This window comes from Aythya fuligula, chromosome 2 (genome assembly GCF_009819795.1).
Source record: "Aythya fuligula isolate bAytFul2 chromosome 2, bAytFul2.pri, whole genome shotgun sequence".
Lineage (NCBI taxonomy): Eukaryota > Metazoa > Chordata > Aves > Anseriformes > Anatidae > Aythya > Aythya fuligula.
Window position 1 is genome coordinate 44751227 of NC_045560.1, and position 27433 is coordinate 44778659.

Genomic DNA, 27433 nt, shown 5'->3' on the forward strand with positions numbered 1-27433 from the left:
CCTCTTGAAGTTAATAATTCTACATAAATATCCAAGCACACCTGCTTTGAACCCATCAGGCTGCTGAGGCTTAGATGGAAGTTTTGATTAGTTCCTGATTGTTTTTTATTGTTGTTGTTTTCTGTTTTTACATTTAATTATTTTCTCAGATTTGCTGTGCAGATATGGTTCCTAGGAATATTTAAAAGGAAAGAATATCCACACTCAAGTGCTTAGGAAATAAGTGCTTCACTTCTGAGGTATTACAGAAGTCAAAACACTGATGTGCTTATTGTATTTATGGTCTGTTACACAGTATAAAAAAAAAATTAGAAACATGAAAAGCAGAGCGAACATCACATATTTCACAGCACTGCTCAATTTAAACAAAGGTTTAATTAGAAAGCTCCTTACCCACCTGCTGAATGGAGAGCTTGAACTCTCTCCAAGTACTCATTTATTTTTTCTTGAATGTTTTCCAAGCTTGACCCTGCCATCCCAGCATAAATCAAGGCTTGTGCAGCTTCCTGAAAGGAAAAGAATTTGAAACAAAGATAATATTTGCTGCCTGGAAAATTATCCTCAATGAACAGAGGGCCTCTAAGTGCCGTAAGTTGCATGAAAACAGGACCTGACATCTACAGAATGACTCAGTGGCTAGAGGGAAAAATCTGTTGCAAGGAAGTTATAAATGAGATCTAGTCTCCTACGTTCAATTTCTCACACATGAGACAACCCATAAAACTATAATAAACCTTCTGAAGTTCTTTAAGGCCTGATCTTAGATCTGCATGTATAGTTTAATCCACGAACTCAGAAACGTTAAATGAACTTTCTCGAGCATGCACCAAAATCATTTAAGTAAAGCTCACAGGTTGCAAGCTGTCTTTTATTTTTAAAGCTTCAGATTTATGGTTTAAAAAAAAAAAAAAAAAAAAAAAAAGATGCTACTGAACTTATTCACATTGAATTTGATAATAATGAGAAGAAAACCAATATAAAAACTTTTCGAAATCAAACCCTTAGAATTTTGGTTTATGAAGTCTTTTCTATTAGCGTTACTCATATAATGCTATCAAATCTTGAAATTCTATAAAATTAAAGTTTCCTAGCTCCTCAGACTTTGATCTTTAAATGTTTGTAAGCACATAAAACACTGGATATTAATCAAAGTACATTAAGGACTGAGTGTAGGTCTCCAGCTCAGATGCAGAGCATGTTTATCCGCATTAAGGCTTTTCCTATACTGCACAAATCTATGTAGAAAAAATGTTTTCAGTTGCATAAGCTGTCTATCCATTCACTAAATTTATGAAAAACACATTAAGGTTTGGCAGGGTTGTAATCAACAGCCACAGCTGACGCAGTCTCACAAGCATACAGAAAACTGAAATTTGTCACTCCTAAAAACGAGGATAAAAACCTTACTTTGTCCTCATTATTGTCACAGGGGGAAAAGCAAGGAACAGACAGACTTCTGCAGCAGTGCTTTTCTTCCTAGCAGCAGCAGATGAGAAGGTGGCTGTCACGTAGCAGGCTGTGTTTGTAGGAAGCAGAGCAGTAACTCCCTGAGAGCTGCTCCATAAAGATGGTCTCCAGAAAGGCTGCTCCTTACAGGGCAAGCAGTCACAGCTGGCATCTCTTGCTCTTGTGGCTATGATGTTGTCAAGCTTATCGGTTTATTCCCATAGGCACCTGCCTAGTTTGCCCAAGCTTAAATACAGCCTGTACTTATCAGGATAAATATTTTACCGATGGGCATCGCAGAACCAAGAGCTTCATGCTCATGGTCAACATCCATCACCACATTACAAAGGAAAACAGAAGTGCTGCTCCTTTTATGCGTAGCAATTAACTACTGCTAAGGTCTAGCAGACAGCTATTTATGAGAAAAAACACTCTACAGATACCTGCTGAAGGACCATATGCATGTTTGTGGCATACCAGAAGTACAGATGTTGTATCCCCCTTGTAAGCTGTCTGTGTATGACGCACAAAACAAATGTGGATCTTCAACCCAGTACATCAAAAAAACATGCATAATTGATGCTTCTCCTGCGGTTTGTTTCAAGCACAACTGCTCTACCTGGCTTTAAGAGGCAGAGTGACAACAGATTTCCACACATTAACCCTCCAAAGGGCAGAAGCAGCTGAGCAAATGCCTGCAGAGCCAGCACACCGGCTGTTTACGGTGACATGACGGAAGCACAGGTCAGAGCTGGCATTTACGACCAACAACGTTGCACAACAGCACCCACTTCCCACAAACACACTCAGTTCACCCCACATGAGCAGTTTAAGACCTTTTCCACCCCTCTGCTGCCCGCAGGCACCCTAACACTGCGCTCACCCACTTCAGAGCCCCGGGGAAGGGACCCCACCGCCCCCGGCGCTTCCCCCCCCGCCCCATACCCTGTAGTAGAAGACGGCCTCCTGGTAGCGCCCGCTCTGGTCCCGCTGCACCGCCAGCTGCGCGAACTTCACCGCGTCCAGCTCCAAAGTGCTGGCGTCCATGGCCGGGCCCTGCCGCCCCTTCCCCGGCCCCTCTCGTCCCGTCCCTTCCCTTCCCTTCCCCTCCCCGCCCTGACGCGGAAGCCGGGCGGAGCATGCGCGCCCCGGGCAGGGCGCCTGAGATGGCGCCCGCCTGCGGTGTGGCGGTGGGGAGTGCGCTCCCGCGTAGTTTGTTTGTTTGTTTTCTGCTTTTTATTTTTTATTTTTTAATAGAGGTGTTCAAGGCAGTAGGTTCTGCAAAACCGTGTGCTGTGCAGGTGGCTCTTTGAGTTTATAGAATCATGCGCTCACAGAATCATTATGGTTGGAAAAGCCCTCCAAGATCACCTGGTCCAAACATCCCCCTACCACCAATGTCACCCACTAAACCATGTCCCCAAGCACCACGTCCAACCACATTAAACACCCCCAGAGACAATGACTTTACCATCTCCCTGGGCAACCCGTCCCAATGCCCGACAGCTCTTTCTGAGAAGAAATGTCTCCTCATTTCCAGTCTGAACCTCCCCTGGCGCAACTTGAGGCCATTCCCTCTAGTCCTATCGCTAGTTATCTGTGAGAAGAGGGCAACCCCAGCTCCCCTCACCTTCCTTTCAGGTAGTTGTAGAGAGCAATAAGGTCTCCCCTGAGCCTCCTCCAGGCTAAACAACCCCAGTTCCCTCAGCCACTCCTCACAGTACTTGTGCTCCAGGCCCTTCACCAGCTTTGTAGTCCTTCTCTGGATACTCTCCAGGGCCTCGATGTCCTTCTGGTAGTGAGGGGCCCAAAGCTGAACACAGCACTCAAGGTGTGGCCTCACCAGAGCAGAGTACAGGGGGACGATCACCTCCCTGGTCCTGCTGGCTACACTATTCCTGATACAAGCCAGGATGCCGTTGCCCTTCTTGGCCACCTGGGCACACTGCTGGATCGTGTTCAGGTGAGCATCAGCCAGCACCCCCAGACGATCGTGTTCAGGCGAGCGTCAGCCAGCACCCACAGATCCCTTCCTCTGCACAGCTTTCCAGCCACCCTGCCCCAAGCCAGTAGCACTGCATAGGGTTGTTGAGGCCAGAGTGCAGCACCCAACACAGAGCCATGTTGAATCTCATCCCATTGGCCTCTGCCCATCGACCCAACCTGTCCAGGTCCCTCTGCAGAGCCTTCCTACCCTCCGGCAGATCAACACTCCCCCCCAGCTTGGTGTTGTCTGCAGACTTACTGAGCGTGCACTCAATTCCCTCATCCAAATAATCGATAAAGATATTAAAGCGGATGGCCCCAACACCGACCCCTGGGGAACACCACTGGTGACCGGTCACCAGCTGGATTTCACTCCATTCACCACCAATCTCTGAGCCCAGCCATCCAGCCAGTTGTTAACCCAGCAAAAAGTGTACCTGTCCAAACCATGGGCTGCCTGCTTCTCTAGGAGAATACTGTGGGAGACCGTATCAAAGGCTTTGCTGAAGTCTAGGTAACCTATTTCAACAGGCTGTTCCTCATCCACCAGGTGGCTCACCCAGTCATAGAATGAGATGAGATTTAATGAATCTGTGCTGACTGGGCTTGATCCCACGGTTGTCCCACATATGCTGCATGATTGCATTCAAGATGACCTGTACCATCACCTTTCCTGGTACCAAGGTCAGGCTGACAGACCTGTAGTTCCCCAGGTCCTCCTCACAGCCCTTCTTATAGATGGGCGTCACATTAGCAAGCCTCCAGTCATCTGGGACCTCTCCAGATGACCATGACCGCTGATTGACGATGGAAAGTGACCCAGCAATCACATCCACCCTCAGCACCCTCGAGTGGATCCCGTATGGCTCCATGGACTTGTGACAGTCTCCTGTCATATCTCAGGAGATACGAAAATATGTCATATTTCAGGAGATATGAAAATATGCCCTGGAAATTTATATGGAGGCTTTTGGAGCACCTCTCCTATGCAGAAAGTCTGAGAGAGCTTGTGGGAATAGAAATGTTGTTTTTGCAGAGTTACATTGTTTAGAAGGAGGGAATGTGGTACTGAGATATGCTTACAGTGATAAGAAAGTTTAGCAGGCGACCTTGTAAAATGCAGACAATCAGACTCCTTAGGACAATTAGGTGAAAATCACGGTGTCAAGTCAAGTCAGATAAGTGAAGAAACATTACCACTTCAAGCAGTAAAAATGTCAAAAGAAATTTGAAAGTTAACAGGCCGGCGACTGAAGGCCATGCATTGTTTGTGAAGCATCAGATAGATTGTGAATCTGGATTACCCACTCAGTGGGGAAACAGGGGAGGGTCCTGCCATCAAAAGGTATATAAACTGTGTTTTGGAACTAGTAGATGCGCTCTCTCCTGCTTGTGGGGCGCCCGCCATTGCAATCGCGAATAAATTACTACTTCACTGAGATCCTCGCCTGAGCCTAAGTTATTGGCTATGGAGTGTTTCTCACAATTTGGGGGCTCGTCCGGGAGCCAGTCACCTGCTGGGGAGCCCCACCGCCGCAGCAGCAGGAAGGCATGCCCCGCTGATTTCAGCGGTCCTGTGCATCGACGGTGGCGGTTCTGCGGAAAGCTGACAGAGGGCCCGAGACTGGTTAAAGAGGCAGGATCCGTGAAGTAGTGGGGAAAGGAAGAAGGTAGGCACTCCGGGTTTGTAAGAATCGATCCGGTAACTCTGTGCACAGACCAAGGTAAGAAATATTAAGTATTGCCTTGGGGGTCGGGTGATCTGGTGTATGGTAAGCCCTTGCACGGGGAAGTGCTGGCACTACACCAGGGGAATCTGGTGTACGGTAATCCTTGCACGGGGAAGTGCTTGGAAGTACACCAGGGAATCTGGTAAACTCAGGTGTGCGGTAACGCTGGCATGGGGAAGTGCTTGGCGGTACACCCCCATCTTTCAGTACGTTGGTGTGTGGTACACTGCAGAAGGGAAATTTCTGTAGCACATACTGGCGAGGGTTAGGAAAGATGGGAAGTACGAGTTCCAGGGAATCTGGTAAACTCATAGGTGTGCGGTAACGCTGGCACGGGGAAGTGCTTGGCGGTACACCCCCATTTTTCAGTACGTTGGTGTGTGGTACACTGCAGAAGGGAAATTTCTGTAGCACATACTGGCGAGGGTTAGGAAAAATGGGAAAATATGAGTTCCAGGGGACAGGGAGATATCCCTGGGGGAGTGCCTACTAATAGTTCTTCCTGAAAAATGATAAGAAATTGGAAACATAATCCCAAAATTAGAGGGATTGTAAAAGAAAAGTAATTAAAAAAAAAAAAAAAGGTTAAACATTGTGTATCAGTCTGGACAAAACAATCAATTAAGGAAACAGCAGTATTTTGGCCAAAATACGGGTCTGATGAAAATTCAGGCTTTAAATTTATGTGTAAACAATAAGATTCCTTTTTCAGAGAAGGAGCCAAGTTATGCTCCCTATAATCTTAATATTGAACTGGTGGCAGCAGCAGTCACTCCGGGAAGGGAGACAGGGACTGTAATTAACACTGTCCCTAAAGAAGGATTGTACTCTAGGCTCTGGCAAGAATTAGAACAAGGTAGAAGATATGTTGAGAATTTTGCCTTCCCTGATACTAACAGTACTAACACTAACTGTGTATCCTCTTAGGTGAACTACCCCCTCCTCCTTACCAGCAGAGAGGTTAGGACTTTTTAAGAAGGAGAGGAAGTCTTTATTCAAGGACCCCAACAGCCTAGCTGAACAATTAGACCAGTTCCTACGACCTGATTTATACTCTTGGGGGAGGGAATTATGTCTATAAGTATGTTGTTTACAGGGAAAGAAATGTGAATGATCAGGAGGAGAGCTGCTATACAAGAATGGGAAAGAGCTCATCCTCCAGGACCAGGGGTAATACCGGCAGGGCAGAAATACCCACTTGCCAATCCTGGCTGGAATAATAATAGTGTGCAACACAGAAATCATATGAGAGACTTCGGGTTAGAATGAGAAAGTACTTGGGGATGAGACCTGAGGACCCAGTATCCCAAGGGCTCTTGAAAGTTCATTGTGTGATTAAAGCCTTGCAAAATACGCAGAAAATGCTTCAGAAGGTGGGGGAATGTAGTGAACAGTCACTGGGGGACCCTCCTGCGGGAGGCCCTGGAGGGGTGTGTCTGGAGGGGAGATAAGAAGGGAAAAAAAAAAAAAAAAAAAAAAAAAAAAAAAAAAAAAAAAAAAAAAAAAAAAAAGATCGAAACTAATGGTATTGACAGTGCAGCGGGTAGTGAGGCAGAGGGTTGGAGAAAGATGAAGAAAATCTTCAGGGGGAGTCAGGGCCAGGATGGAAAGGAGAGGAAGAGAGATGAAGGAATGGCAGGCAAAGAAGGCTGCCTGTGTTGTGGCCTGAGTCCTAGCAGAGACAGGCTTTGATAAGATGTTTTAAGTGTGGCCAGGCTGGCCACTTCGAATGGGAATATCTGGAGTGGAAGAAGGAGGAAAGAAGGAATATGGGATGAAATATGCTATATTGATATGTTGTTTCAGTATCTTGGAGGGAAAAGGTATGGAATTAAGTTGGACCCTGACTGAGCCTTTGGTGCTGGTATTAGAAAAGTACAGGCTGGAAAAAGATAAAGGAAGTGTTAAAAGAGTTGCTGAAGGTGTTAAAGGTGTGGCATGTAATATTTAACAGAGCTGTTTGAAGTTGAATGAGCAGGGAAAGAGGATGTAGGCATTATCTAAGTAACAGTCTAGAAGTTATGGTATATTTGCGTATTTGCTGTGGTGTTTGGTCAGTTTCCCAAGCATCGGGGAGGGGGGAACAGCCTGCTCCACCAGGGGCCTCTCCAGCGGCCGCAGGGGGGTTTCGGCTCCAGCGCCTGGAGCGCCTCCTCCCCCTCCTTCTGCACTGACTTTGGTGTCTGCGGGGGGGTTTCTCGCTCTCTCAACTGCTGTTGAGAAGCAGGTTTTTGTTTGTTTCTTTGTTTGTTTGTTTTCGTGGATGTGCTCTCACAGAGGCACTGACTGTATTGCTCATGGCTTGGCTCTGGGCAGCAGTGGGCCCCTTAGGGCCAGATGAAATTGTCCCTTATCTGCCACGGGGAGGCTTCCGGGTTTTTTTTTCTCACGGGGGCTGCCACTGCAGTTTCCCACCCCCCTACTCGCAGCCCCCGAACCTTGCCATCAAACCCAATACACTGGGGAACAGCTAGGTCATTACTGACCTGTAAAGTATCAGGGATTAAATTAACTAATGAAACCCTAAAAAGTGGGGCTGGGATAACAGTGCCACTTTGGGGGGGATACCAAGCTGAGACTAGGGGATAAAATGATCACTGGGTAATTATTGTATGTACCCAAGGCAAGGACTAATTTGTTGGGAAGGGATTTGATGATTAAATTGGGCATTCAAATAGTAAATTGTTAGACTGGAATAACAGTGTTATTAATGGAGTGCTCTCTGGCCCTGAGAGCAAACATACATGTATATTCACCTCTGACTGGAAAGACCCTTAAATGGGGGCGGAAGCAACAATATAGGTGGACAATTTTACCTCAGGGGTTTACAGGGCCACCTATCTATTTGGGTCAGTTTAAATAACAAAAGATTTTGGAGCAATTACAACCTCCCAAGGAGGTATTAATGTTAACAAATATGTGGATCGTTTTCTATTGTCAGGACAGGAGAAAAGAGTTGTGAAGAAAGCTACTAACAAGCTATTCAACTTTCTGGGAAAGCAGGGCTTGGGAGTATTAATAAATAAATAAATAAATAAATTACAATATGGAGAAAGAGAAGTCAGGTATTTAAGGCATCTAATGTCTGAAGGAAAACAGAATAAATGCAGAGAGGATTCAGGGAATTGTTGAAAATTAAGAAAGAACTAAAAAGTTTTAAAAGAAAGATTTTTTTAAGGAATCAGGAGCCATGAAGTCTGAAGGAAAATCGATACTCCCTGATGGGAGAGAAATGCTGAATAAAGTGATAATGAGGCAAATATTAACTGTTTTACATCAGAAGAGTCATTAGGAGGTGCAAGCAATGTGTGATGTTGTGCTAAGAAAGTATGTCTGTGTAGGAATATACACTTTAGGGAAGCACATATGTAGCGGGTGTACCATATGTCAAAAGGTAAATAAAAAGGTGTTCTGTAACCCATCTAGAGGGGGACGGGAGCCAGGGGTTTGACCTTTCCAAAGTATACAGGTAAACTTTACTGAGTTACTTGTTTGTCCTAATTGACCACGTGACTAGATGGGTGTAAGCTTTACTGCAAGGGTTAAAGCAGGCCTTAGAGATTGAGTGGGATTTTCACAGCCCCTGGCACCCCTCCTCTTCTGGGAAGGTGGAGCGAATGAATCAGACATTAAAGAAGCAATTAACTAAACTAGTGTTAGAAACCCAACTTCCTTTGGTAAAATGCTTACTCCTACAGGTTTAAACAGCACCAAGAAAGGATATAGGAATTTCACCATATGAGATGCTGTTCAGATTGCCCTATCTGGGCAGAAGGGATGAGATACCACAATTCAAAATAAGAGAGTTTCCTTAAGAGCTGTATTCTGGGGTTGTCTTCTTCTTTGTCATCTCTCAGGACCTGTGGGTTGTTGGCTCAAACCCCACCTTTGGAATTCCCCATTCACCACCATCATCCAGGAAACTGGGTCCTGATTCGGACCTGGAAAGAGTCAACTCTGGCCTGAATGGGAAGGACAATTACTGACCACTGAAACAGCCGTAAGAACTGCGGAAAAAGGTTGGACTCACTATACTCGAGTGAAGGCATCTGTCGACGCTAGTACCTGGGAAGCTGTTCCTACAAAAGACTTGTTGGAAGTTGAAATTGAAGAGAAAAATTTCGTAGTGGACTCTGAGCAGGATAAGAGCTTACAATTGTAAACTAACCTTTTATTTTCACAGGTAACTAATGAGTGTGACTTGTGATTGAGAGAAAGGACAGACCTATAGTGAACTGCAGTGCTCCCAAGGGGGGGGTTGTTATAGTAGTAGTGTACATCTTATTTTTGTATCGATAATTATTTGGAAACCTAAGGTTTAAAAATAATGACAGGGAAAAATTGATTACTAATTTTGTTTTTAGTGATTCTAGGCCTCAGAGAAGGCCTTGGTCAATTGGTAACTTGGAAAAGGCATGACCAGATAATAGCAAAAACGGGATACCCCATCAAAATATGGGTGACTGTGACAGAGGGTTATGTACCACAAGCCGTCAAGTTTGATGCTTGTGAGGTGTTAGCTTGTGGAGATTTAAATGCCCAATGACAATTGAGCAGAAAGAACAAATAACTGGGAGAGACACAACAGCCAGATTGAGAATAGCTGTATGGAAACAATCCTCTATTGCCATCAGAGAAAGGGAGAAACTCAAGGAGAAAACAGGAGAGTAAACAGGAGGCCCTCTGAAATGTGGCAGTTCAAACATTTGAGATTCAAACAGGGTATGGGGATGTGAATGCCTGGATAGAATGGGTCAAACATACTGTCCAGAGTCTCAATCGTAGCTACTGCTATGCTTGTGCCTCGGGATGACCGATTGCCCAGATAGTGCCCTTCCCATGGGGGTGGACCAAAGACTCCCAAGGGATGCGATGTATGATTGCATTGTACCAAGAAAAGACTGCCTGGGGAAATGAGGCCTGTAAGTCTCTCTTTGCTGTTTCTTGCATGATAACAATATCACAGTTCCCCCTGCATTCTCTACAGCTATAGGTAACCATACAGCTTGCCTCTCACAGCAGGGTGTGAGTGCTACCTGGCATCTGGGAGAATTTGCCTTGTGCTACCAAAGACTTGATGGGAAACTGCTCAAGACTAGAGATCCCCAGGGCAGATCTCTGGTGGTACAGTGGAGGGAAGATCTTACGGTCCACCCTACCATCTAATTGGGAAGGCACTTGTGCACTTGTTCAATCAGCTATACCCTTCACCCTGGCATTTGAAAGAGAAACATCACAAATACCCAGAAGAAGTAAAGGAGGCTTAGGAATATCATTTGATGATAGAGTATACATAGATTCTGTTGGGGTACCTAGAGGAGTTCGGGATGAATATAAAGCCAGAAATTAAATTGCTGCAGGGTTTGAGTTACTGTTCTGGTGGGTAACAATCAATAAAAATGTGGATTGGATTAATTATTTCTATTATAATCAGCAGAGATTCATCAATTATACCAAGGATGCGATGAGAGGAATCGCTGAACAACTAGATGCCATCAGCAAAATGGCTTGGGAAAACAGGATAGCATTAGATATGATGCTTGTGGAGAAGGGTGGTGTATGCGTGATGCTGGGCAACCATTGTACTTTTATCCGTAACAATACTGCCCCGGATGGCACAGTAACAAGAGCATTGCAAGGGCTTACCACCCTTGCCAATGAATTAGCAGAAAATTCGGGAGCAGACACTTCCATCACAGGATGGTTGAAATCTTGGTTTGGTAAATGGAAAGGGATGGTAATGTCCATATTTACATCCTTGATTATAGTAGCAGGAGTTTTGACAGCTATTGGCTGTTGCGTTATCCCCTGTGTAAGGGGACTTGTCCAGCGGTTAATTGAAACCACATTATTGAAACAAATGACCATAGATCCACCACCCTATTCAGATAAAATGATATTAGAGGAAATGGAGAGCAAAGAAAGTGAAGAAGAGGAAGATATTTACCAAATTACACTTAAAATAAATAAATAAATAAAAATAAAAAGAGTTTTTGCAAAAATCAACAGTTTATAAAAAAAAAAGAAAAGGGGGGAATTGTGGGAATAGAAATGTTGTTTTTGCAGAGTTACATTGTTTAGAAGGAGGGAATGTGGTACTGAGATATGCTTACAGTGATAAGAAAGTTTAGCAGGCGACCTTGTAAAATGCAGACAATCAGACTCCTTAGGACAATTAGGTGAAAATCACGGTGTCAAGTCAAGTCAGATAAGTGAAGAAACATTACCACTTCAAGCAGTAAAAATGTCAAAAGAAATTTGAAAGTTAACAGGCCGGCGACTGAAGGCCATGCATTGTTTGTGAAGCATCAGATAGATTGTGAATCTGGATTACCCACTCAGTGGGGAAACAGGGGAGGGTCCTGCCATCAAAAGGTATATAAACTGTGTTTTGGAACTAGTAGATGCGCTCTCTCCTGCTTGTGGGGCGCCCGCCATTGCAATCGCGAATAAATTACTACTTCACTGAGATCCTCGCCTGAGCCTAAGTTATTGGCTATGGAGTGTTTCTCACAAGCTGGGGATGTTCAGCCTAGAGAAGAGAAGGCTCTGGGGAGACCTTATTGCAGCTTTTCAATACTTAAAGGGGGCTTATAAAAAAGATACAAAGCAACTTTTTGCTCAGGCAGACAATGATAGTGCAACAGGGAACAGTTTTAGACTAAAAGAGAGTAGATTTAGATTATATATAAGGAAGAAATTCTTTACTGTGATGGTGGTGAGGCACAGGAACAGGTTGCCCAGAGAAGCTGTGGATGCCCCAGCCCTGGAGGTGTTCAAGGCCAGGCTGGATGGGGCTTTGGGCAACTTGGCCTGGTGGGAAGTGTCCCTGCCCATGGCAGGAAGATGGATTGGGGTGATCTTTAAGGTCCCTTCCAACCCAACCCATTCTTTGATTCTGAATAGACTTAATAAGAGGTGCAGATAAATGTTGGAATACTAAGTACTGAAATACTAAAATCTATCATTTTTCATCTCCAAATTTCATACGTATAGAGATACTGTTCTCATTCTATCTTCTTTTCTGCCTTATGCTTTTTAAACTTTACAGACTGCAGTGATATAAAATGCAGTAATATTCTATGTAAAAGATGACTTGCTTCTCATCATCTGCCTGGTCCTCAGATTTGGAGGACCCTGACTGAGGGAACAGTGACTTTCTGCCTGTGGTCACTGGAATTGTAAGGGACCTGTTGTATAGGCTAAACATTCATAAGTCCATGGGGCCTGATGGGGTTCACCCCAGAGTACTGAGGGAGTTAGTGGATGTTACAGTTTGCTAGCTACAGCTAACTAGTTCCCTATCAACAATTTACTGAAGGCCTTGGGAGTCTGGGGAGGTTTCTACCAGCCAGAGGTTAGCCCACAGAACCATAGAACGACTTGGGTTGGAAGGGACCTTAAAGATCATCGAGTTCCACCCCCCTGCCATGTTACACCCATTTACAGAAAAGACACGAGAAAAGGCCCCAGAAGCTACAGACCTGTTCCTCAGTCCCTAGAAAAGTTCCGGAGAACACTATCCCAAGGATTATTGAAAGGCAGCTAAAGAACAAATAAAACCTTTAAGAGGTCATACTATTGCACTTATTAGTATGTTAGGAAGCACTTCTGTTGATGGGGCTTTTAATGTATGAAGCTACTTAATAAAAGGAGTCAATTACATTGCACCACTAGATGTCCATCTACTGTTAGATAGAACTAGCACTAGAAGTTTTTGCATGGTGAGAAAGGCAGAAGTTTATTTTGGCTCTGGTTTAGTTACAGATGTGTCTTAAGTTGCTTTGGTTCATATAAAATGATGCTACTGTCATTCTGTAGATAATTTTTGATTAAATAGAGCTGTTTCACCAGAGATTGGATTCCTCTGAAAATGCTTTAGATTAGTTTCTTAGAAAAAGTACTTTGATCACTGAAAGTAAGGAATCCCTCTTTATACAGTTAAAATGCTGTCTCTCAGCTTTTTTAGAGGCTGTAATTTTTGGCATCTGTTTGGAAGTAAACAGTTATGATGATAGGGACTGTGATCCTAACTATGAAATAAAGGAAGAAAGTGAAAAGTGTATTTTGTTAGAAAGATTATTCTTCACCTTAGTAAGTGCACTTCCTTTTAGAATTGCATCTGCAGATCCTTTCATCTGACTGTGTTGACTGGGAAAATGAGATTAACAACAGGAAGTTTTATTAAATAAAGCTTTATATGAAACTAATGTTAGAGTGGAAGGTACCAATGACTTCCACTGAATGAATAATTGCATTAAGAGGTCTGCACATAGTATTTATGCATATATAGATATATATAACCGATCATGTGCATTGGGCTGATAAAATTTGTATGGAAAATGAGAGAAACTACTGCTGCAGTAGTCAGTTGGGCTGGGTTAGTTGCTAATTGATCTTATGGTACAAGCAGTTCAGGTTCCCTTTCTGGGGTTGCCTTGTGCTATTGGTAACAGGTGTACCCCAAAGTGAAGTTTGTCGATTAAACTACAACCACAACTGCAGAAGGAAGTTAGGCAACAGGGTCTGCCTAACTTGATGTTGAAATCACACAGGGATAGCCATTGTCGGAGACCCAGTTGTAACATGTTGTTTATCAAGGGGACAAAAGTTAGAACCACTGACACCTCCAAGTGCTTTGTACCCTCCTGCGGCTGCTGGTCCTGTGAACATTTGGATATTAAGTGTTGATTGCTCATATTGTAAGGGTGCTCATGTGTTTTCACCACATGGTGTGACCTTGAGGAGTATCAGCTGCTCTGTGCCAAGTACCATGTAAATGCTTTCACCCTGAGATATGAAATAGTAAGCGTGAGATCAGTGAGAAAGAAACTAGTTTGTGCATACTGTACTCAGGAATGTCATGTGTGGGGCAGCTGCTGATTTAGTTTACACTGGATCTTCCCAAACAGTAATTTTATTTGCATATCTTAATTGACAGAGTCCTTCAAATGCATTACAGGGCTTTGACCCCTTTTTGTTTGATTCTTCTGAAACACGTGTCTAATTAGATGGTAGGTTCATCAGAGTTGTTTATCAATTCCAAGTCATTTTGAGACGCTTGGCAAGGATGGTCTTTTCTGTAGAGCAACATCTGAGGCTGAAATTCATAGCTTTAGGTTGGAGCAAAGCATGTAGTATGATGTGCTCAAACATCTGGAGCAGATGTTTTTGGAGCTTCTGCTTCCTGGAAACGCCGTGGCACAAAGAAATTCAATCAAACATCCGTTTCTGAATTGCATCTGTAACTGTCTTTAGAAACACTTACATGTAAGGTGAGATTATTATTTAGTGCTTCCTAACCTTGCAGCTGAATCTGGGCAGGTGGAATTCAACGGTCTGTGCTGTATATACCCAGTGACAAGACTGGTATTGTGTCTATTATGTCCCTTTCTGGGGACATTTTGGGGCTAGCAAGATTTTTGGATTGTCAAAGTTGTTTTTCTTTCACAAATGAACTTCATTACTATACTAATGGCATTGGACTTTAATAATTATGGAGGAACCTTTATAGTAAAAGTGTTTTCATGTCCTTATGCCATAAGATCTAGGTGGGAAGAACAAACGTATGTGAGGGAATGAGGAAAAGGGGAAAAAAAAACACACCTGTAATGGGAGGGCACTAGGATACTGAAGAACTCCTTCAAGACTATTTTTCTTGATCATGGTAAGTGTCACTCTAGTGAGAAAGTTTGTCCTCATCAATTGATGCAGAAAACAAATTTCATAGTATTCTGAGTAAAGATGTAGCCTGCATCTTAAACTTCCCCAGTCTTTCCTGTTGTGTACAAATATGTTTGTGTTCAGTCGAGCCATTTTTACCTATAGATTATCTCTATTTTTAAATATCAGAAAATGATGTGATTATTTTTTTATTATTATTTTGTAGGAGGACAGATGCAGTATTATTGTCATATAAACAGGCAGACAGCAGGCAGACCTCCCAATGTATGCATAAATAATGCCACTTGCGCTGCGTAAGAATGTGTCAGAATAGGTAAAGACACTCCAGTGTTTGTGACACAAATATTTATGCACTGATAGACTTGATTCCGTTTTTGCATGTACTAAACTTATAATTAATGCTGGTGACATTTTCAAGCTTAAATTTGGTCACATGCATAAATGTTTACACAGCTGGAACAAAAGTAATTGTGTACACTATGTTTGAGTCCCCTTAATCTAACCATAATTCTTCAGCTATTATCAAAACAAGTGTGGAAAAATAAAAAACAAACAACTCTTAGTTCTTCAAATTAAAAGCTAGCTATTTTTTCCTTTCTGTAAATAACCAGAATCTCCCTTTAGTCCTGTGGGACCACTGTGCAGTGCTTAACTGTGGGATAAAATATCACCAAGTATAATATAGTATGGAGTTCTAGCTCCCTCGTCATTACGGGATATCTACTACAAACTTCCAAAAATGAGTTCACACTGACTCTTGAATTACAGACATCAGTCTCTTTAATGTGAAATGGATGAATACAATCTGAAGGAGTCAAGGACAGAAAAATATTAGGTGGAAATGTCACTTCCAACCTGGCTATCATCATCCTACATTTCCACCTGGAGGTGGCTTTGCAAATGACAGTCTCGTTCTTACAGCTATTTTTTTGTATGTTAAATGCTTTAAAGTTTGAAGTAAACAGGGTACTTGTTTGGTTTTCAGTAGGATAAGTATCCATCAGAAGACAGCGAACAAAAGGATGATCTGAAAATGTCCTTGTAAATGAAAGCAATTTCTATAATTTATTTTTAGGTACTGAGGGCAAGGAAGGTGGTACTGACTGTGTTCTGGAAGTTAGAAGTGGAACCTCCAGCAGTACTAGTAGCTGAATATTTCACCTGTTTTTCTTCCTACAGACATACAAAGGAGCAATTTAGAGCTGGAAACAGAGCAGTCTGGAAGCTGTAACTGTTCAGGACAAAATCCCTTGTGTTCATTACAGGAAATTGTCTTTCTGCTCCACTTAATAAGTGACTTGTGTACATTCTTTTATTAAGTTCATCCTGCTGTTAGAGAGAGCTTAACTTCAGGCTCTACATAGCAATCTTCTTTCCTTGTGTTCTGTATGATGATAAATTGTCAGATCCTTGGTCAAGCAGAAACGTTTCAAATTATTTTCCCTTGTCCCTGAAAGTCCGTGTGGGATAAATGCTGCTACAAGAGCTCTAGTCCTTAAGCCAGTCCTTAAGTATTAAAATCAGAGTTGTTCTTTAATAGGCATAATCTTTTGCTTCTCTGAGGCACTAAATTAAACAATGCTGCAACAGGCTTGCACTTGATCTGTAGGGCTTAATTGCTTGCTTTTGTTTTTATATCACTTCACTTTTGGCATTTGGATAACTAGCTATAAAAGCCTGAATGGCAACAGTTGATCCGACCAATGTGCCTCTAAGCTGCTATCCTGTTTGATAATGCACATATGCAGCTGTATAAAAAGCACAGAACAAAGCAGAAATCTGGTAATACTTCCAGATTTTTCCTATCCTCCAACAGCTCAGGGATTGGGGTTTATTAAAGCTAAAAGGTGGCATCTTTATATGTAATGACCTCTGATATATGTGACTTGCACACCCTCTGCTGATCTGAACTCTTAGCAATCACAAAATCATGGTGTGAAATGTTCTATAACTTAAGTACATAATACATGCACATTTTCCTTACTCTGAATCTGCCAGCATCTGCATTTAGTTGACTTCCTACCCTTTTGTTAACGAGACATTGTCTCCAAATTGCTTACAACTTCATAAACATCTGTCATATCTTTCCTCAGTTATTTTTCACTTAGAAGTCTTTCCATACCTGTGATTAGCCCTTTTGCCTTGCTCTGTGCTTGACTGAATCTGCTGAATTATTGCTGGTCTATTTCTAAATGACTGTTACTTTACTGCACTGGGGGTATGGGGTTTTGAGCACAAGGGAGGGAAGAATATTAAAAACAACAACAACAAAAAGCATGGGATTGACAGATCTGAGCTGTCAAGTTCTCCTGCAATTAGAGGCAGTTGTGCAATCATTGCTGCTTCTGTTTCTCTTGTATGACACTGTGATAAAATTCTTTAGGATAGGTCAAAAATCTCCCAAACCAACAACATCACACAAGAACAGACATAAAGAGCAAGCAAAATCAATTTTTAAGTGAAGGTGATATGGGTTATGAAACATTAAAGGAAAAAAGAGAAAAAGGATATGCAATTCTGAAAGTTGTATTAACTTGATCTAATATCATCTTCACGTGGCAATCAAGTGCAAAGAATTGCAGTTTATATAAGGGAGCTCAGTAAACCATCTATTCTCAGGAACATTGCAGAGGTCACTTTTCCAGATGTTCTATTTTCCTTCCCTTTGTACTAGGACCAGTGGTTACCAAACGAGGAAAAAATGTTTCTATAGAAGATGGGAGTTTTCTCTGAGGATTGTCTTTATGTCCTCTAGAAAAAAACCCTGTCATATTCACTAAATACCAAAAATTGCCATTGCGAAATTTGGCTTCAGTAATTAACTTCACTAAAAGCCAAGTGTTTAGAGATAAAATGATGTCTAGTCTTCCAGTTTAGATTTTTTCTCTTCATTAAGGCTTTAGAGGTTTTACTTATTACATTTCCTGCTTTGGCATACTCACTTTTCAATATTTGTAGTGGGACACAAAATTAGTAAAATGAGCTAATAAACTGTGTTTCCAATGTGTTTTTATTATTATTATTATTATTATTATTATTATTATTATTATTATTATTATTATTATTATTATTATTATTATTATTATTATTTTCTACAGAGTGCAGACATTTGAAAGATGCACAGTGAGGATTTGCTACAGTGAAATGTAATGACTCAGAGGTGGCATGGTAGTGCACGGGTAGGAGTAGTTGAGTTTTCACTCAGAGCTTGAGTTTGATCATCCAAATAATCACACCAGAATTGTATTGGGCTCAAAACCCAATCTCAACAACAACAACAAAGTAACATGCTTATCGTTTTTCTTCTTGGTTTGTTTCTATCCTTGAGGTGCCTTAACATTTGCAGCAACATAAGCAAGAAAGAAACCAGACTCCCAAGAGATGTAGTTAGTTAGAAGCTTTGCTGTTCAGCATAGGAAATCAATTATATGGTGTTTTTCTTCTGACCTATAAAAAGATATTGTGGTTTGAGTTAATTAAAGAATGAAATCTGATCTTGCATTTAATTGTGGAAGAATGTAAGGATGCAGTGAGTTCTTAGACTGGAATGGTTTTAGTCCTAGATCTCGGTTTTGAATGATCATTTAGATAAGTTGTTTTGAGAGAACATGTTAACTTTATTAATAAAAAGATTAATTCACTTCTTGTTGGCTTTTGCAAAGCAGATATAAAGCTTCCTGTAATGATATTCATGTGATGGTTTCAATCCTCTGGCCTTGCTCCTTGAAAGAAACTAGACGAAGTTTCATGAATTTAATTTTATTTTCCCCACGGATTCTTTCCTTTTATTTAAAACTAGTTTTCTTGACATGTGACGAGTCTGTGTGCACAAACAGCCTTATCTGCCTTATAACAGGAATTTTGTATTGTACTAACTTCATTTGGGAGGATAAATGAGTTGGGTGTAAGTAACTAAAGAGGTTAGATCACATCAATACCAGCTACCTGGTGTTCTACATCTCCATATGTTCCCCTGTTTTCTCCCTGTTTTTTGACGTGTTCACTGCTGATAGTACCATGGAGCCATGAGATGTCACTGCAGGGTTTAAAAATGATTCAGTGATATTTTAGAAAACTGACAAGTTCTTACAAATGTGTGTGTGTTTTTTTTTTTTTTTATGAAAAATTTTCACTTTCCTTTGCTGACTTATCAAATGCCATTTTCCTGAGGATTGAGGATTTCTTGTCTGTGTAGGATTAAGGCATAAGCTGTGTATTGTTATGCCATGACTTGGAACTGCTGTGTTAGTGGTTGGACTTGATGGTCTCAGATGTCTTTTCCAACCTAAGTGTTTCTGTGATTCTGCCACAGGAACATGGTGTTCTAGAAACTTCTTCGGATATGCTGCAAATAGGTACTGCTGGAATGATCCTTTGGGAAGTGCAAACATTCAGCAGTGTCAGTCCTATACAGTGAGCCCCTTCCACCCTGCCCCAGTATGGGAGGGATTAGCCAACCACTACAGTATTTTGATACCTGAAATCAGTTGTTCAGTGAAAGACACGATAAGTAGAAGTTGTCCATCAGTAACAATTTAACCTGCTACTTGCAATGATAGGTTAAGGTGTTTATTTGTAAGGAAAAGAATAGTAGGCGAGTCTTCATTTATCTTTTAGGACAATGGACTGCAAACAAGGATGCACCAGACTCGTGAAACTAAATGTCCTTACCCTTTCAGGTGAGAAGCTTGCCGTACAGCAAACCTGTCAAATTTATTTTAGAAAACTTTGTAGCTTGCTGCAGTGTTGCCAGTTCAAATCTTCATTGGGGATTTTACTCTTTTGTAGGAAACTGGCATTTAGTGAATGGCAGAGGTTTGCTTCCCCACCTCTGACAGACCAGTACCTACTTTAAAGGCGAGCAAAGGGATGGAGAGAGGTGGGGAGATTTTCAGTTATCCTTTAGTTTACCATTGATTTCATTTCTTCCATAAATAGGGTTTATGAAATGACATGAAACTATACTGGGAGCTGAGGCACGCAGAGTTTCTTAGGTGAGCTTAATGATGCAAATCTGACTAATAAATGGATGCTCTTGGAGATAATCTGAACATGAATTAAAATGAGCTGTCTAAATCAAAACACTTTTGGCAGTCTTCACATCCACTTGCGAAATACATAGTACTTCTGTGTATAAGCAAAGGCTGCCATCACAGACAAATGTAGTAGTTAACAGAAGTTTTTACTGTAAGCCTGTTTACATCTGTGCTTTTTGTCAGATAATCAGACAGTTTCTGTTGAACTTCAAAGTTATGTGATTTATTGCTTCCATCTGTTTTGATGCGTTTTTATTTTGCACATTGATTAAAAAAAGAAAGTGTTTATGCATTTAAAGGCAACAAATTTTTTTCACACGGATCTTGAACAGATCTTGTTGGATAACTGCAGAATCCCTAAGTCTAATATTTAATTTCTTAGCAGTACTGTACCTCGTTTGTTGAGACCTGTTTTTTGTTGCAAAATACCCGCAGAATGCACAAAAAAATTGCTTAAGTGTACTTCTTTGTGTATGTATGCAAGTGTTTGTGCATCTACCTCGAAAGCAGTTTTCATCTAAGAGCTGCTCAGACTAGTGGGGAAAAAAACCCACAGTATGGTGTCAGTAGAGTACAAAAATACTAGACTTGCAAAAGTGCACCTATGTGATCCATATGCAGCCATGAGGAGGATGTTTCAGTCAGAGACATTGTCTAAGTGCTGTCATTTAGTCACCTTTCGCTGCATTCTTAAAATTTTCAAGTAGATCAGCTAGTTTTTCTCATGACCAGCCCTCAGGATTATAAATTTAGTGGCATTTTTTTTTCCAAATTTAACTTGTCACGGATTACAGCACTGATGGATTAATTATGCAGAGTATAAAAGTAGAGTTATGAAGAAGGACAACCTATAATTCGGGGTCGGGAATCAATGTCATGATAGGATTTTTTCCAATTATGAAAAAAAAAAAAAGTATAAGACTTCATGTTGCTGTTATCATTCAGACTGTCATGCTTCTGCCAGCTCACTAGAAGAAGTGGTTTGATTGTGTTTGTTGATGTTGTTTTTTAAATGTAAGCCACCTATATTTTATCAAAGAAACAGAACTATTGTCCCAGAACCTGGCATGCTGTAGTCCACCCTGTGTAGAGCTCTTTGATTGGAAAAGAGACTCACCAGGAACATCAGCTATGTGATCATTAGCATTAACATTAGCATTGGTTGTAGTGGAATTGCCATCTCATCTACCTCATGGCTGCATCTAGCCCTGTTTCTTACACCTTTTTCAGAAACTGCATTCAGGAAGGATGGACTTCTCTATTAAATATTTATTCCACTGGAACTGGACTAAAAGATCTCTCTATTTCCTTGAAATCATGTGAGCAGTAGAGTTTTTTGTACAGTACTTACTCATTATCAGCAGCCAGGCAGTCCTTTTTTTTTTTTTTTTTTTTTTTTTTTTTCCTTTCCAATAGCTTTTTTTTTTTTTTCTTTCCAAGGAAAGATTACTGCAAAAGTTGAGATAAAAGCCTCATCTGAAGGCCAGATCCTCATCTACTGTAAACTGTGGCATTAAAGTCAGTGGTGCTTTGCTGATTCATATCCCCAGGGATATGTTGGATTGGAAATAATTGTGGAGAAAAAGAAAAAAAAAGCTGCTAATGATCCTCCCTGAGACAGCTGATTGCTATAAAAGGAAAGAGAACAAAATGTGTGGGGGTTCTGAGACCCAGAAGATGATTCCTGGAAAAAAAGATGACACAGCTGTAGGTTAATAAAGCAAGTTGAAAATAAACTGAAAAACTGAAGAGAGAAAGTCAGGGGGTTTCCATCCTTCTTCTATGCATTGTATAAATGCTGTATTCAGACAGCATGCTTGGATTCTTGGCACGATTTCAAAATTAGAGTACTGTATAAGGCAACCATATAAATTTGTTAAACTTATTTATGAAGTGTCAATAGCTTTATCTTTCACTGTAGAAAGAATTACATCCTTCAAAACATTTAGTGATTGAAAACAGGCTTTTGTTAGATTCCAGAAGCCTCACCACAGGCTGCTTGAGATGTGGATTTGTTCAGGGAGTAGAAAATATGGCAGGCTATCATATGGTAGGGCCACTGCCTTGTGAAGAGGTACAGTGTGTAATTAACCTTGTTATCAAGCTGTTGTAACATTTTACAGTATTTTTTTAAGAGATGTGTTCTCCCTTATTCCTATGGTGATGTGTAGAATGTGTCACATAAGGTAAGCTTTGATAGTTTGTGTCGCAGACTTTAGAGTTACTTTAGAGAAATACTTTTGGTATAATTGTTATTTATTATTTTTTTTTAAAAAGCTTCCCTTTCCTCACAGGTACCCACAGTTCCTCTCTTCTATGTCTCATTATCCTGTGTCATTAGGCACAGGTACATCTCGCAGCTCAGTGATGAACTGGTTTAAGGAAGTGATCAAGCTGAGAAATACCTGCACAAGAAAAAAAAAAAAAAAAAAAAAAAAAAAAAGGTGATTTTTGACTGCAAGGCTACTTCTATAGTACAGGTCCCCACTCCCACCATTTCAAGTTGAACTTGGTGGGCCTAAGGTCAGGCAGTCCTGTAGAGCACTGTCATAACTTGCTCTTTTTAGTTAGCTGAGAAAAGAACATCACTGGAGTGGGGGAGACCGTGAGTTTTGAAATAATACTTACCTGAACTCAAGATTTCAGAGATATTCGTGTAATGATTTGTAATCCTCTGGACTGCCAATACTGGTACAAGAGAAGTGAAAGCTGAAGATGTCCCTTATCTTGCTGATCTTCATGGATACCAGAGAAAAACTGAACGTGAATTGCACTGAAAAAACAATATGGATAGGCTTGATTGTTTTAGTGTTGCATGTTAGACCTCTGCACTCTATTTTGACTACAATTTAGCTTAGGAGTAAATAGTGTAAGTATTTGCATAGTTGTTACAATAAACATATCACTGCATCATAGCAGAGTAGGAGATGTATTACATTCATTAGAATCCCCTAAGTGGATTTATAGGGCAGTGTTAGACTACGCTCAGTGTTTACAGTAGGAAATGCAGATTTGAGACTGAAGGTTCGCTCCCAACTCTTTCTATTTATGATTACAGTTTCCAAAATTGAGCCTAATCCTGGGTACCCCAAGGTAAGGATATGGTGATGTGAGGCTCAGGACAATGCATGAAACATCTTTGTATTCTTTTGGTCCCAGTGATCAGGCATATGACTGATCTTGAGTTAGTGGCATCTTCAATGCTCAGAAAAAATGTCAATAGCTTAGCTGGCACAGTTGATTTATTTCTTACTTGTGTGTTGTTCTTGGAACTGTAAAAAGCAGAGGAGTCCAGAGGACGTATCCTGGAAGGACATCTCTTAGCTGTTATGAAAGCTGTAAACTTGCTAAATTTTTAGATGTAATGAGAGGGGGGCAGTCTGGGAGTATGAAGGAGAAGAATGCAGTGACGTTGGACTGTTCTTTGCTAACTCATACCTATTATAACAGATGTGCATAAAGTTCTAGACACTGCCTGCTGCCATTCTGCTGGTCAATCTGTTTAAGGTTTTCCAAGTAATTTTTTTAAAAACCAAATGAACCTTGAATTCCTTCATAAAACACTCAAAACACTTTGTATCCTGGGACTAGAGCGATTAGAAGGGAGTGGGAATCCAGGACTTCTTTCCTTTTAAATGTTCCATTTTATGAGCACATTGTAAAAATGTGATAAGGGAAAATAAAACCCGAATGGAAACAATGAAAGTGTTGTTCTTTTCCATCCCCAATCCATTAACTAAAGAATCAGAAAGAGAAGTCCTATGTACTATACATGTATATACCTGATGAGCACAAGTTTGGGGTATTGTGCAACTAAGTAATAAGATGCATAGGAAGAAAGTTATTTTTGATACTATACAAGGCAAAGCAATTTTTTTTTTTCCAAATTAAATGTATTTTTTCCTCTCTAAGATCTAGGGTTGTGCTCTCTCTCCTTTGTTTATTGTCAGGGATTTTTGTCTTAAGTCATTATCTCCAATTTGGGCAAGTGAACTTTAAGCATTTTCCTTCCAATCTAAATCTGACTTGTTGGGAAGAGTCCTGTGACTGTGCTGTGGTGGATGGTTATAAGCTCTTCAGGAGGGCAGGCAAGGCTGGGGGCAGTGATGTATGTGATGGAGGGGTTGCATTGTATGGAGCTTTCAGTTGGCAACGAGACTAAGAGCCTCTGGGTAGAGGTTTAGGGGCACACAAATAAAACAGATGTTGTTGTGGGAGACTATTATAGGCCACCTTGCCAGGGTAATAACACCAATGAATTATTTTATAAAGGATTAAGGGACATCTCTGTCAGCTGTCCTGTCCTTATGGGCGACTTGAGCTTCCAGGTGTTAATTGGGAATGCTATACAAGTGATACAAATAGGTCCAGGGAATTCCTAAAGTTGAAGATGACTTCTCAGTACAGGTACTAAGGGAGCTGATTAGGTATGGTGCCCCTATAGATCCGTTGTATGTGAGCAGAGAGGCTCTTGTGAGTTAAATGGTGATTGGTGGCTGTCTTTGCTACCTTGAAGCAGTTGAGTTTAAAATGTTTGGTGATGAGAGAAAAACTGCCAGCGTAACTTTGACCTTTACTATGGAGAGAGCAGACTTCAGGCTGCTCAGAAAACTAGTTAGCAAGGTCCCCTGGGAAACTGCTTTTGCAGATATTGGGGTCCATCAGTGCTGGTTACCTCTTAAGAGTGCAGGAGTAGGCAATTCCAAAGTCTGGTGGGGCAGAAACTTGGCTTGGCTGAACAGGGATCTCCTAAAGCTTAGGTGGAAAAAGAAAGTGTCTGGATGTTGGAAGCAAGGTCAGGTGACACAGAAGGGCTACAAGGATGCCATTCACCATTGTAGGAGAAAAATTTGTGTGTGCTCCCCAGGCAAACGATCGCAGCACCAAGCTTGACAGAGTTCAAGAAACATTTCGACAGCGCTTTCATAGTATGGTTTAATTTTCAGATGGTCCTGTGTGGAGCCAGCATCTAGACTTGATGATCCTTGTGAGGTCCTTCCAATTTTGGATATTCCATGATTCTTTGATTTTGAGACATCTCAAACATTTTCACAGCATGTACGAGCATTATTCTTACCTAGAACAACTCCAGGTATATTTGGCTACATGATTGCTTATGTCTTTTGTTGAAGGGATATTCACTACCTGTTGAGACCAAGTTGTCCTGGGATCCACTTTCATGCTCAGCTTTCAAAGAATCCCATTACCTCAAAATTCAGTGTTTGGAAGTAATTAGCATTCTGTGAAAAGGGGCTGGATTGTAGCCAGTGTATGTCACGATGTTGGGGCAATACAAAGAGTGACTTCACATGGTGTTTTTTTTTTTTTTAAGCTTTTCTGGCATGAGAAGTAATAGAGGTATTTATTTAGAAGGCATTTTGCAACTGAACTGAACCTACAGCCTTCCAAAGCAAAATTAAAATGTAGAAACATAATTTACTGATTAGAATTCTTACATGGACAATAAACAAAGGCATATGGTCAGCTTAAATTGAATCTTTGGCTGAGAAATCTTAATAAAACTTGGGAGGAAAAACAACATTGCTAAATTTATTGTTTTATTTTGTGTGATCCTAAGGCAACAGTTTGTTCTTTTTGTCTGTGGTGTTGTAGAGGCCAAATTTCCATGATTGACTCCATGTGCATATGCAGTATGAATTACATACACAGTGAGTGTATAACTGTGCATTATCTCAACATGTTTTTTGTACAGAAGTTTCAGTGTGCATGAAGAACTTGCTTTGAAGATTAACACAAAAAATGTAGAAAATGAGGTTATGTGCACGATTTTTGCTTCATTTATATCTGCAAATGAAATGGGCCTCTAAAAGAGGAGAGTTCAGCATCTTAGGTGCTACTTTAGAGACTCCAATGATGTTCTGGTATATGCCAAGGCATTCCTGAATAATCCTGACAAATCATATATGACAGACTTTGCAGATAGTCATCAATTGTGTGTTCTGGGTGTTTTTTTTTTTTTTTTATTCTTCTCTGCATGCCTGATTTTGTACCCTGGAGTCTGACTGTAACTGAGGTCAGTAAGAGCTGTGCTTTGAGTGTTAGGTATTCTGAAATGTCACACTTGAAGTTGGGTGCACCATAATGCCAGGTATTTTTGTCTTTAACAACTTGGTTCTTTGGCTCCCATCTATAAAATGAAACAAAAAGCATTTCGCAAGTGATGTGGCAAGACAAAGGGATGGTTACGAATTTCTGTTGTAAAGCACTGCTGCAGTAAAGCTTCTAGAAGCGTAAATAATGTAGTATTCTGGGCAGAATGTAATTTTTATTTAGTGAAAAAGGCCTAAAATCACTCATTGAACAACAGAGACAATTTTTTAAGCAACTGCTCAGGAATCAGGCTTTGCTTCTTGTAAGTATACAATGAGAAGTGTTTCTTGAGTTGTTCTGCTGCCTCTACCTACCTAACCAGCCTAATTTATCTTTCTTCACCTAGATATAGTTTCTTCTTTTATGGTTTTGTATTCTAAACCCCTTTTTCTTGTTCTGTGCCTAGTGAGATCTCTGTGTTCTGGGTTGTCCCTGCAGCTACCAGATTTACCCATCTCCCCACCTCTCTGATTATCTCAACCTCCTTATCTAGCTGGTCCAAATTCCCCTTCTCACCTCATTCTTCTAGTCCTAGCTAAGTTTTTCTTCACTTTAGCTCCTAAATGCAGTTTTTTCTGGTTTTCATTCTTCTCCCATTTTGTCTGTGTCCTTCTCTTTGCCCAGTCAATTCCATTTCTAACTCTGCAAGTTAAATCCCTGTCAGCATATCCTCCCTGCCACCACAGCTCTCCAGTCCACAGTTAGGTGTCCCACTGGTTTCAGTAGGTTTTGTTCCTTGTCTGTGTCTTTCTCCCTTGTTCACTTAGCCCTAATCTACTTTTTCACTGTATTTTATTCATAAATTCTTGCTGTCTGCTCCATCTTCTGTATCCTGGAGGCTTACACTTTTCTCATGCAGTGCACAGTCAAATTTTTTCATGTCCCAGTCTGTTCCTTTTTTTTTTTTTTTTTTTTTTTTTTTTTTTTTTTTTTTTCTCCAATACAGCTGCATCTTGGCTTGTGTTTAGTCTAGTCTGACTTCTTTTTCATCCACAGGAATGATTTATCCACTTAACTCCTTCTAGAGATGCATGTGAAACTGGCCATAGACACGATCACCTTTAGGTACTTTCTATATTATCATTAAATGCCGATTAAAACTATGGGACTAAAACAATGTTCTCAGTTTATTAGTTTCATTAATAACACTAATGATTTGGCTGCAAGAAGACATGCAGAGAAAACAACATTATCACTGGCGGTTGACTATTGAATACTGTAGAATACAGTTCCCTTTCTCCCTGGATTCCCTGCAATACAAACATACACACATTTATAATTGATATATCATAATCATTGAATAATATTTATTCTAGTCAAGTTGGCCTCTTTGGAGAATATTGCTTCCTATGAGTTACCATACTGAAATCTACATCGCTATAGCAGATATGATCCCACATACATAATATTGTTTTAAAGAGAGACTCTCGGAAACATTGC

General features: G+C 40.9%; 1 protein-coding gene across 2 annotated transcripts in view; it reads right to left on the bottom strand.

Moving 5' to 3' along the window:
• Positions 1 to 2538, bottom strand: part of CAPN7 (calpain 7) — a 31260-nt gene extending 28722 nt beyond the window's left edge. For both annotated transcript variants that reach the window (XM_032182675.1, XM_032182672.1), the window contains exons 1-2: positions 2392 to 2538; positions 398 to 506 (exon numbers count right to left, since the gene is read on the bottom strand). In XM_032182675.1, coding sequence (XP_032038566.1) covers positions 398 to 506; positions 2392 to 2493 — 211 coding nt within the window. In that variant the 5' untranslated portion in view covers positions 2494 to 2538. The remainder of the gene's footprint in view (positions 1 to 397; positions 507 to 2391) is intronic.
• Positions 2539 to 27433: the final 24895 nt, after the last annotated feature.